The following is a 12,431-nucleotide window of genomic DNA, read 5'->3' on the forward strand; positions in this document are numbered from 1 at the left end:
CCATGCCCTGCGTGAATGAGTACACAGGTTCCTCTTAATGCTCTATGATTGAGGTCAGCTTGAGTGCATTTTAATATCTAAATACAATTAAAAAAAAAACACCCAAACAGGTCTAAGATAGGTAGGCACATATAGTATTCGGTTAGCAAAGCTAGCTTCACTGTAGAGGCCTTGCTGTGAACTCTTTGGTTGGTTTGGGTGAGTGTGTGAACCGTCTGGGTGAATTGAGTGTGATTTTAATTAGATTGAATACGATTTGTATCTTTTCTTTTTCCAGATTTCCTGAGCTTTTTTCCATTGACCTTGTCAAACTTGCTTGTAAATTAAATTGCTTTGATAAAAATGCCCTGGGGTTGGAGTAGTTTAGGTAATTGTAATCTGTGTAATGGATTCTTTGATTAAAATGTTTATTGACTGGTTAGGCTTCTTAACCATCAACATTACCAGATGCTCAATTTTGTACTGTTGGGTGTGGGCATTAAGTTGTTGTCTGTCCTGTTGGGGCTGGAAGATACCCAGGAGTGGGGGAGGGGGTGGGGTGGTGTCAGACGTCGCCTTTTTAAAGGTGGCAGAGCGCCCCCTGCTGGGTGCAGGAGGAATCGCACATCCGAGATTGTGAAGGGCTCTGTCCAAATGCGTGCAGGTCAGCTTGAAGCACGTGTCACTCAGTTTGTAGTGTCGGGATCTCGGAGGTTTGGGGATGCTATCACCAATTTGATGAAAAGGAAGTTTTTTGGGTAAGTATTATCAGAAAGATCCTTTTTAAAAAAAAAAAAGAGAATTAGTAGCAAATGCTAAACATTGACAGTTACTGTAATAGTTGTGTTCCCGGTTATAAAAATAAGCTCAGCATATGGCATTTGGAAAATGTAGAATAATATAGAGAAGAAACTCTGTCTGTAATTCAACCACTGTTAACGTTTTGTTGTTTGTCCTGTCAGTATTCTTGCACACGGGAGTGATACTGAAGCTAGACAGGAGTTCGTGAGATGTTTAATATATGCTTGATTTTGTACTTTGAAAATTTTTTTGTACATCTGTATCCTTTTAGTGCTCTAAAATTAAAAACACTTATTAACGACCAAATTCTTTCAGAGGAAAATCAGTCTGTCCTGCTACTGTTGAAAGAGAAGATAAGAACTAAGAATCTGAATTTTTAAATGACACGGTCTTCTATGTAAATATAATGTAAATGTAAATTTATGTTATGTAAACCATGTCAGTTACTAGTTATACGCTTTCCGAATAGTGAATGGCATTCTTGCGACCTCAGAGTTAGGTGAGAATGAAGCGTCTGCCAGTTGTAACAAAACATCTGTCTTCAGGACACACATTTGAGTATCTTGATACAAATGTCATTTGGCATTGTCGATAAAAGTGCTTTGCACAGGGCTCTGCAAACGTGAGTCAGGAGTCCCTGAGATAGGACTTTAGAATCCAGTACCTGGGTGTCTGTCATTGTAAACTTGAGAAGTGTCATGCATGTAAGCAGAGGGCTTTTCTCCCAGAACACTCGGATTTCATAGCCAGGTCACGATCACTTGGTCGAACATTGCTCAGAAATAAGCACTGTTGCCCATTACAGTAACTTAGGAGACACTGTAGCAGTTTGATTTACATGTGCCCTATGGGCGATGCTCCCTTACACCACCTTGTCTGTGCTACTTAGAAACAAAGGACTTAGGCATCAAACGGGCGCCTGCCTTGACTGCTAGATGGAGAAAGGAGTGCAAGATTGTCACTGCTGCCCCTAAGGTCTCATTGGTGTGCTGGGCTGTACTGTGGGTGTCCTGCGGGAGCTTTGTTTCTCATTCTTCCCAGGTTGTTACGACTTCCCTCCTTCCTTCCCCGTCTCCCTCCCACACGCATGGCCTTTCTCTGTGAGCCACACCTCACCTGCTAAAACTGAGAATTACCTGCTAGTCGATCATTTGTTCTCACTGTAGTATGAGACCCATCATGTTGGTTGTACACTCTGCGGCTGCCTTGAGAAAGCCCTCAAACTGACACCAGTTACAGACCACATGCTGTGCAGGGTTCACTTAGCTTCCTTTACTTGAAAAGCCCGCAGAGGTACTCTGACCGTCTGAGCTAGGTAGAGCACTACCCTTACTATCCGGAGGCAGAGACGGGTCACAGAGTTCAGTGGGTCTCCATTCCGGTCTTTCTTACCTCACACGGCAGTGCTCTCAATGCTGTTCTGCCCCTGTGATCAGAAAAGGGTTTCAGTGGGAGCTGCAGGACAGACGAAGCAATAGTGGGCTGCCTCTGTGACGCCCTTGGAAGTGAGCCTCATTCCTGGGGAGCTGTGCAGGCAAGGGGGTGGAAGGACCGTGCCACTGGCCTCCTTCCCCCCAGTCCCAGTTCTGCAGAGGCTCCCTGTGGCCTCCAGGAGTTTAGAGTCGACTTGTCAGTGCTGCATCTCCTAGGCTAGGTTGTGTATCGGCTCTGTGTCGACAGGGGCCTGATGGCCTCTGTGACACACTGGGTGCTTTCTGATCAGTGAGTGTGAGAGTCTTGTGGTGGTATTGCTTGTTCGCAGACTGTTCAGACATCCGTGGAGGCAGTTTTTCTGACTGGGTATACTCTGTAAAGTTAGGGACGTATGTATTCTACACAGTGTGTGTACTGGAGTGTGCTGCAGGTGTAGCGGGTGTGTACTGTGTGTGTACCGCGTGTGTACCACGTGTGTACCGCGTGTACTGTGTATGTGCTGTGTGTGTACCACGTGTGTACTGGAGTGTGCTGCAGGTGTACCGCGTGTGTACCGTGTGTGTACTGCGTGTACTGTGTGTGTACTGTGGGCATAATGGGTGAAACTCAGTTGTGTGTCTACATTTTCTAGTGGGTTTTTAAAAGTCAGCTTTATTGTGTGACAATTCACATGCCATACAGTTCACCTTTGGGAGAACTTTTCGGGGATGTGTATTTATTGAGGCACACATAGAGCCTGTTATTTGCAGCTAATTTGAAGCCTCACTGGTGGCATAACAGAGCTGTGCTGGTGGGAACTGCACTCGTGTTCTGTACAGTTAAATATTAAAGGGGTGAATTTGACCTATTATGTGTTTGATTTTGCAGGTGCGTGTGTATGTTTAGTGTTTCGTGGAATTATTTATAACTCACTTGGGGGTTATGCTTAATGTGTTTATTTAGAGGTTATTTTGATTCTGACCAGAACGGTCGATGCGGTATATTACAATTCTTGTACTTTTAAAATATGGTAGGTCAGCTGTAAATTGTTCCTGTCCTCTGCTTACCTTGTACGTTAGTGTTATTGGACACAGACCGCCAGTACACCAGTTACAGCTGTGCTTTGTTCATTTATGAGTCTGTTTGTCCTAATGACACTGTTCATCACTAATATGCTCTTGCAGATGTGAGAAGAGTGTTATGTCTCTGGTGAACGTGAGGAACTGTATTCGCTTCTATCAGACTGCAGAGGAGCTGAGTGCCAGCACACTGATGAACTATTGTGCAGAAATTATTGCCAGTCATTGGGTGAGTGAGAGATTGAGGGGTGTGAGCAAAGCACCCTCACGGCAAGCTAGAGACCTGGGCTCGGGCGTGCTTCTGTGGAAAGACCTCTCTAGCTCCTACTTGCGCTAGGTGACCTGTGAGATTCTTCCAGGCTCTAAAAGTCTCATTCTGATTTCAGAGTAGAGAGGCAGAAGGTAGTTCAGGTTAAGAAACAGGCTTGGAACGAAGGGACACCTGTCTGCCCCCTTAGTCTGCAGAAGCTGCCTGTGGGCCTGAGGCGCTCCGCAGCGCTGTGTCCGGGCATCTCCATGCTCTCCGGCATGTGGAGAGCATCGCTGAGTTTCCATTTGCCCTTTTTTGGAAGTATTCATGATAAAGAACGATTTTTCCATTTCTTTGTCATCTTTGCATTTTAAAAAATCACGTCTAGTGCTATGTTTTATCACCCAGTTTCTGCCAATTGTTTTGTACTTAACATTGTGAGGAAAGTTGTCTAAAATAATTGGATTATAAAGAATTGAAATAGGAGTGGCATTCTTTCTGCTAAGATATGTAGACATTTAGAGATTTGCAGTAGCAGAGACCACCTGTTACTGGAGGGGGGGACTCACCTCTGGAACTGCCATCTTTGTAGGGGGTTAGGACGCCATTCCCCCTCGGAGGGTTCTAGCGGTGTCCTGGGTGGGTGTCAGTGATGCTTTCCCGCTTCAGAAGCACAGCAGGGCTGCAGTGGACAGTTCGGGCTCCGGTTCCGGGCTCGGCCACTCCCTCCCTGGGCAAACCCGAGCAAGAGTTAGGTGGCCCCTCCGTGTTTACCTCCTTCAAGGGTAAACTGGAGATGGGGAATGTTAAGACCTTTAAAGGGCTTCTTCCCGAACGTCTGTTGTCATTGCTGTCGGTGTGTGGATCTGCTGTGCTCCTCAGGACGACCTGCGGAAGGAGGACTTCAGTAGCATGAGTGCCCAGCTATTGTACAAGATGATGAAATCCAAGACCGAGTACCCACTACACAAGGCGGTCAGAGTAGAGAGAGAGGATGTGGTCTTCCTCTACCTCATCGAGATGGACTCGCAGGTACTGTCACTGCGTTCTCCCCAGACCGCACACTGCTTGTTCTTCTCTAACATGCCCCTCACGCCCTCTGCGCCGTCACCGCGCGGCCTCTGATGTACACGCGTCTACGCGTGGTGTGTTCAGGGCAGTCTAGCTTTTTCTGTTATGCTCTGCAAAATCCTTCCAGCCTCTGCCCATCGACCGTTTCCAAAGCCACTTCCGCGTGTTTAGATCGTCGTTGGAGCAGTACCCGACTTCCAGGTACCAGAATCTGCTCTGGTGCTCTGTTGCTGCTGCAGGAAGTTGCCACGAACCTAGTGGCTAAAAACACAGATGCGTTCTCTGTGTTGTAGGTCGGCAGGGTAGTGCAGGCATCGCCCGTCCACAGTTCAGCTCGGCGGGTGTGTTCCTTTCTGGAGGCTGTAAGAGAGAATCCATTTCCTGGTCGTTTGGGGTATTGGCAGAATTTACTTCCTTGTGGTTATAGGACCGGTGTCCCCATTTTCTTGCTGGTTCTCAGCTAGGGACTCTTCTTGGCTTCTGGAGGGCCCACATTCCTCCCTCTTCTGGGCCAGAGACGGGGCATCAAGTGCTCGCGTCACATCTCTCTGACCTGCTCTTCTGCCTCCCTCTTTCCCTTCTAAGGACAGATGTCATTCGATGGGTCCCTCCTGGATAATCCAGGCTGCGTTCCCTCAAGGCCTTAACCTTAATGACATCGTGAAGTCCCTTTGGTTGGGGGTGGTGGCACAGGTTCCAGGGACTAGGACATAGACATCTTCAGGGGCTCTTCCTCTGCCGACCACACTGCCCAGTGAAGAAATGCAGTTGCTCTTGACAGAGGAGAGCATCGCGTGCTTTATCCTGGGTGTCCAGCGTCCGGAGAGACATCACGTTGTGCAGGGAATTAGAGATTAAGCCACAGTCTTTTATGAAAACATTAGCTGTTTCCCATCAGGCTCTGACCCTCAGCCCTGGCCTTTGTGCTCCTACAGCACTGTCTGCATTTCCCTCTTGGTCCTGTATTGTCTTCCATGGTGTTTGTGTCTGCTCTGTGATCCCATTAATTCTTTGTTCCTGAAAGGCATGTGCCCTGAGGAGGCCTGAGAGAGGTTTGTGAATTCATTGGGATTTGGAGAGTATACAGTGTTCTAGCACTAAAATTTGGTATTCGTATAAAAAGATGCTATGTAAGGGTCCAGCTGGGGGAGATTACAATCAGTTGTATTCTCTGCTGGCTGGGTGCTAATTTACAGATTTATCTGTGCAGCTCCCTGGGAAGCTGAATGAAGTGGATCATCACGGAGACCTTGCTTTAGATCTAGCCCTCTCACGACGACTAGAGAGCATTGCCACCACGCTGGTTAGCCACAAGGCAGATGTGGACATGGTCGACAAGAATGGCTGGAGCTTGTTACATAAAGGAATCCAGAGAGGTAGGAAGAAGCAGTATGCTTTGTGTTTTTCTTTGCGGGCAGTTTTACTTTAGTCTGGGGAATTTTTGAAGATTCTCTGACCCTGTTGCATATTTTTGGAAAGCTTTTTCAGTCTGCACATAATGCAGAATCTGTGATCGGTGGGTGGGAGGAGCCAGTGGCCCTTGTGGGGTCAGCGGTGCCCCCGGAGGAAGGACCTTGGACTTGAAGCCGTTGACACGCATCGCTTTCTCGAGGCCTTGTGCCAGGAGGACTTGACTTTTATCGGGGACTGTGACAGAGGGAAAGGGTCAAAACCACACACATTGAAACACATTCTTGGGTTCAGAATTTTCCCTGGTGCAGGGTTAGACTTCTGTCATGGCAGAGCAATAAAGTTTCATTTTGTTCTCGGAAGGTTATTTGAAGTTGTAGCTGTATTTTGAGTATGTTTTTGTTCATAGTGGGAAGAATATGGAAGTGATAGAATTCAGATCAAAACATTTTAATCTTAACTTTTCAAGGGGAAAAAATACTAGTCTTTTTTGTTTTATTTTTCCCGTGGCCTTGTTAATTCTTAAGTCCCAGAGGGATCCTGCTTGCCTCTACTTCGCAGTAGTCATAATCTGACAGGGGGAGAAGCTGTCTGGAGGCAGAGTTCCAGCATGGATGACAGCTGTCAAAATGCCAAAATCTTCGTTTTGTAGATGACCTGTCTGAAGTACTTGGCCAGGGCTCCGTTTTTGTTTACATGTGGACAACAAAGACAGAATGTGCTGATTGCCGCACATCTGAATCCTGTATATTCACCCTTCCAGTCATGCGACCGTCATTGTTATGCTGTAGTATTGTGCTCCTGTTGTGCTGTTACACCATCACCCTTACACTTACTGTCGTCATTGTACTGTCATTTATATATGTGTTCTCGGATTCACAAGTTGCTCCTACTTGGTGGAATGTAGTTACTTCAAATATGGTCCTGTTGCAGCTGTGGCTTTGCTCTTTTTGGGCAAAGGTTTAATATAAACATCCCTCAAAGCCACGTGGTAGAGTGTGAAGCTTGCTGGCTGGCGGAGAGGAAAGTGTTGCTCGTCATCGGGAAGGAACTCCTTGGAGCATGTCCGTGTCGGGAGCAGATGCAGTTCCCAGGCGCCACTCTGCACTGTGCAGAACCGTCGGGTACTTAGCGCACTGGGTGTGCGCGCGGTGGGAAGGTTCCCACCACATGGGGAATTATTTTTCCCATACTGTGTGGTGTCTGAGATGTTTGTTTTGGAAACAGATACACTTGTTACTAAAAAAAAATCTCAGAATTCTATTTCTTTCCTCTTCAGGAGTTAAGTTCTTATGTGTGGTGAGAAAGCATCTTTGATGAGTTATTAAATATTTTGGTGATTGCTTAGTTACGAGCGTTGCCAAGAATTGGCGATGCATTTTTGATGCTTCTTTTCAGGCGCTTTCTGAGTTGGTCCATTGCCTGCGAGCCTGTGTGAGCCAGTGTGGGAATCATCGTCTTGACGGCTGCTGGCTCTGGAGAGCGGGGCACGGTGTGGTGGACCGAGCACTGGCGTTGCACCTGCTCGGGGGCCTTAGATCCGTCGCTCAGTCGCCACTGGGTCTCCTTTTCCTCTTGTGCAGAGTGGGAATCCTTGCTGCTTTCCGGTGATCCCAGCATGTGCCGCGTGGTGACTGCCGGGTGGTAGGGCCAGGCCCCTGCTGCCATGCCACCACCAGCTCCAGTTCCCACAGGGCTTCTCTCACTGTTCCTTCTTGACCTTGAGCCATCAGGCTGTGGACCTTCCTAAATGATTAAATAGAGTAACGTATTTGAAGCCCATTGTAATTTGAGCAAAGATCTTTGTTATGTGAGATGTGGGCCTGGTTCTGATGCCCAGTAGAGTCTGTGCCAGTTGGTTCTGTGAAGAATGACATAAGCAGCCAGTGTCTGTGGACGAGTCCACGGGAGGCAGACAGGTGGCCAGAGGTCTGGGCGAGAAGGCGACTCCTTGCTGTTTACAAACACTTGGTGATCAGCCTTGACCCTGTCATAATTGTTGCAGTGGTTCTGCTCACAGCTTGCAGTCCATTCACAGACGGTGCCGCCGCCTGGGGCGGCACGAGGCCGGCTGTGTTCGTGGTGAACGTCCCTGGGGTCCCTGCGCACAGCCCTGCTGCAGAAGCTGCACTCAGGGGAGAGTAGATGCGAAGTTTAGGTTCGATGTTGGCGTCGTTAGGGACACATGGATGTGGACAAGTCATGATGGTGGTGCCTCGTTTACCTGGCAGTGCCGCCAATGAGGTTGATGGAGTGACCGACTTCTAAGCACCAAATAGTTTTTATTGTAATTGTTTTTGTAAGATGTATGACTTTTCTTATTGACAGAAACTATGAATGGTGCTTTTGGTGTTTTCCATTCTCTCCCTTTGTTCTGCTCTTTGATGGCCATTGTCTTTTCCCTCTAGCTTGTGTACCCGTAGGCTTTCTTTTCATGTAGAACATCTGCAGTTTTCAACTTCCAGTAATTCCTAAATAACTTTTTGTGTGGGGTGCGTGTATTTATGTGCATATATACGTATAAGTAAAACCAAAATCTCTGGCTCTTATTAATCAAGTAAGTCTAATCTAAAAGCTATAATTCTTTTAAGGAGGCTTAAGATAGAAAGTGGTTTTTTTAATATCCCTCTTCCATCCCAGTTCAGCCATTGGTCGGTTGTCCTGTACCTGTTTCTCTTTTTTTTTTGTACCCGTGTCTGCGGACAGTCTTGCCTGGTTCATCTTCCTTAGCTGCAGTGCACTGTAAGCTTTCCATCAGGCTGTCTTATTTTAGCTTCACTGTGTTTCTGTCTTAGTTTGGAATATGTGCTGAGCTTAAAGGTGTGAAACTATATCCCACGTCTCCCCCAGCATCGTAGACATCAGTCTTTTCATTTTTAAGGCCCACTGTCCCAGCAATCCTGAATTTTCTTTCCACTTCCAGAATGTAATTGGCTCGCTTTGGAATACTGTATTCTGCTGTTAATGTTTGTATATACTCGGTCTTAGACCGAATCTCTGTGGGGTTGCTCCTGCCCCGCTGTGTATATGCATATCAATAGCAAAGGCCCGGCCCGGCCTGGCCCCCAATGTGCATACTACCTGTTGCTTTTCAGAGCTCTACCGATATCCTGTTGTAAAGAAATCTGATTTTTTGTCCTTTGCGTGTGATGTTGGTAAAGATTGCACTTTCCCCCAGACTCCAGGAAAAAGCTGGGGGCTAAAGAAGGGTCTGGTTAGAGAAATCTTAAGTTGCCTAAAGTCATAATTGATTGGAATTGGAGCCAGTCTGTTGAAGTGGGATCTCATAGCCTTGACCAGTCAATCCGTTTCTTCCCAAACATCTCCTGTTTTCTATAAGATAGTGGCAGGTACAAAAATAAATCAGACGTGGATCAGTCGGCGTCTGAGTGGCCTGTGGTGGCCTGAGCACCTCCACGCCAGAGCTTCCCTTCTCTGGCAAGATGGTCCCTTGGGAGAGAGTACAGAGCCCTGTGTCAGGCTCTGCACTCAGTGGGCAGTCTGCTTGAGGGTCCTCTCTCTCCCTCTCCTGCTGCCCTTCCCCTGGGTCCTGTGTGCACTCTCTCTCTCTCTCTCTCTCTCTAAAATAAAATCTTTTTTTAAAAATGAGCTTAGGAATACAGATAACAGACTTGGGAACTTTGCCTCTCCCGAAATCCTAAGCCCTATTCTAGATGTCAAGACTGCAGAAGCGTAGTTGAAGATGAATGATATTGCAAGATATAAAAGGAAATTTCTCATAAGTGACGCTGAAAGGAGAAAATTGTCATCTGGAGGTTGGGATTCAAAGTCGCGTCCATCTATCTACAGCACTAACAGAATTAGGAACAGACGAGCATGTCCGGATGCAGAGACCAGAACAGATGAGCTATGGAAAGAACACCGCTGCCTGTGATCTGTGTAGCAAAGAAGTTCTGCAGCACCTCCGACAACCTGGCGTCTGTCCCGAGACCGGCCGCACGCAGGAGACTAGGACGTCCGCGGTCACGGCACCCGCAGAGCAGCAGCTGCCCCGCACTTGGGGGATCTGCCAGCTGGAGAAGGATGCGATTTGCAAGAAATTTATCCTGTAGGCCTTGGTAAAGCGGAGACAGGATCTACAGAAAGTACCTCTGAATCCCAGGTGTACCCTTGGGATGACTTAGCGAAGTGCTGTGTCACACCCGCCAGAGTTACACCTGGCCCGGCCAGGGGAGGGAGGTCTGCTCCGGGAGACTTCGCTGCATTGAGCTCAGCGGGGCTGCCCGGAGGTCCCCACAAGAAACCACTGCCTCCCCTCCAGCTAGACAGCACGCCTCGAGGCAGCCATCATGCTTTTGTAACTGGGGGATTTCTTTGTTAATAGTTCATTATCTTACGATGCATTGCCATTCTTGCCTTCTTTTCTTTCTTTCTTTCTTTTTTTTTTTTTTAAGATTTTATTTATTTGAGACAGAGAGCACACGCAGGGAGGGTGGGGAGGGGTAGAAGGAGAGGCAGACTCTCCGCTGAGCTGGAAGCCCGACACGGGGTGATGTGGGGCTCCATCCCAGGACCCTGGGATCATGACCTGAGCTGAAGGGGACTAAGCCACCCAAGCACCCCTTCTTGCCTTACTTTCTTAAGAAATGTTAATTTTATGTGTTGTGAGTGTTTTTGCATGCTTTAATTTGTAAGTGGAATTAAATCCAAGGAAAATTGAATTTTAAGTAACCTTACAGCAGATTTAATTGCTCAGTCCCTATCATCTTCCAGGTTAATTTGACAAGCACACTTTAACTGCTTGTCCACAAGTGTTTTTGGCGTGAAATTGTCAGATGGCTTGGTTCTGAATTTAGCCTTGTATTTTCAGAGCTGTGCAGCTTCAGTATCTTTATGTAAACTTAATTCTCGGCCTTTTGTCAGGATGTCAAGGTAGTTTCTGTGTTTCCTCATACAGAGCACTGTGAATAGTCAGAAACAGGAGTTTGAGCTGTCGAACTGACTGGATTTTGTGTAAGGTATTCAGAATTAAGCTGGTATTTGTGAGTAGGCCCAGGCAGACTCTTGGCACCTGTAAGGGCTCCGAGTTCGGGCAGTGGAGGGGACTCAGGAGGAGGCTTTGTTTTGACAACCACTTAATGTACCATGCGGAGTTTTTGTGAAGAGTAGCGTGTGCAGATTCTTTGTTCAAATATTCAGCTGAACACTTCTTGTTGAGACTGTTATGTTTGTCCGTATTAGATGGAGAACACTGAATCAGGATAAACGGATCAGACAAGGTCATACTGAGCAGGTGTAGCAGGATGGCGGTAAGAGGTGCTCAGGAGCAGACCGTGGGCCGGAAATGAGAGAGGGGCAGCGACTGTGTTGGGAAGGAACCTTGAAACCCTCTTTGAGAGCTGACGACTAGGAGAGGCCTGTGAGCATGGAAGCCTGGCACTTCAGTAGTGATGTTGAAGTGAGGGGCGGGACTGATGAGAAGACGCAATCAGAAGTGGAGTGAAGCCTTTGGAATTCAAGTGTGTGACTTCGTTATCTTGATGATGAGTTTCCACTTACAGGTGTCCCAGGGGTTCTGCTAAGACATGCCCAGTTGTCCCCTCTTCTTTGTCTGCAGTTACTGACTTTCTGAGGAAGCACCGGCCAGAATAGCTTGCCCTGGTATCGTCATGGGTGACCATTTTCTCTGTTGTTTCTTTTTCAAGGAGATCTCTTTGCTGCCACCTTCCTCATTAAGAATGGGGCCCTTGTCAATGCTGCTACGTTGGGTGCCCAGGAGACACCGTTGCACCTTGTGGCCTTGTACAGTGCAAAGAAACACTCGGCAGACGTGATGTCTGAGATGGCCCAGATCGCAGAGGCCCTTCTGCAGGCTGGTGCCAACCCCAACATGCAAGACAGCAGGGGCAGGTAAGTGGGGTCAGACGGCCTGCTCTTAGCGCTGTTTCTGGAATGGTGTTTTTTGGTGGCACATAACTAGCAGACAGGGGCTCATTATTCAGTCTGATTCTCATTGAAGTCACAGACATTGGTTTGTTAGACAGATGAGAGGCATCTGGGGAAATCATTTCCGTGCTGGGAACTGAGGTCCATGGATTTGTAAGCAGTTTCTGTCTTGTTCCGGTGCTCACTGGTCCAGCTCCTCCAAGGGAACTTTGTCCTGGCATCTTTGTCAGCTGGTGGGCTACCGTGAAGAAGGGGTGCACTCCGTCTTAAGACAGTCTGTTGTGTTTCCGTGCGGTCTGGTTGTTGGGAAGTTCTCTGCACTAAACCCAGTTCTCACTACGCGTGAGTCCTGCAGCTTCCGTTGGCGCTCTGCAGAGCGTGCGTCTTCCCCCGCAGCACCTCTGACAGCAGTTGTCGTGTTCCTCTTGCCTCTTCCCAGAAGTACCTTGTTGAGGATCCCTTGTGGTTTAGAGTCTACGAAAGGGCTGTGTCTCTTTGGGGCAGCAGTGTGGGAGGCACAG

The 12,431-nt window shown here is 47.7% G+C and overlaps 1 protein-coding gene across 4 annotated transcripts in view; it reads left to right on the top strand.

The window, feature by feature from the left end:
- The window catches only part of ANKFY1 (ankyrin repeat and FYVE domain containing 1), a 76,575-nt gene that overhangs the window by 37,087 nt on the left and 27,057 nt on the right, over positions 1-12,431 (top strand). For all 4 annotated transcript variants that reach the window (XM_026520684.4, XM_057311391.1, XM_057311392.1 and 1 more), the window contains 4 exons: positions 3,378-3,501; positions 4,405-4,554; positions 5,804-5,969; positions 11,670-11,874. In XM_026520684.4, coding sequence (XP_026376469.1) covers positions 3,378-3,501; positions 4,405-4,554; positions 5,804-5,969; positions 11,670-11,874 — 645 coding nt within the window. The remainder of the gene's footprint in view (positions 1-3,377; positions 3,502-4,404; positions 4,555-5,803; positions 5,970-11,669; positions 11,875-12,431) is intronic.

Source organism: Ursus arctos, unplaced genomic scaffold (assembly GCF_023065955.2).
Source record: "Ursus arctos isolate Adak ecotype North America unplaced genomic scaffold, UrsArc2.0 scaffold_14, whole genome shotgun sequence".
Classification (NCBI taxonomy): Eukaryota; Metazoa; Chordata; class Mammalia; order Carnivora; family Ursidae; genus Ursus; species Ursus arctos.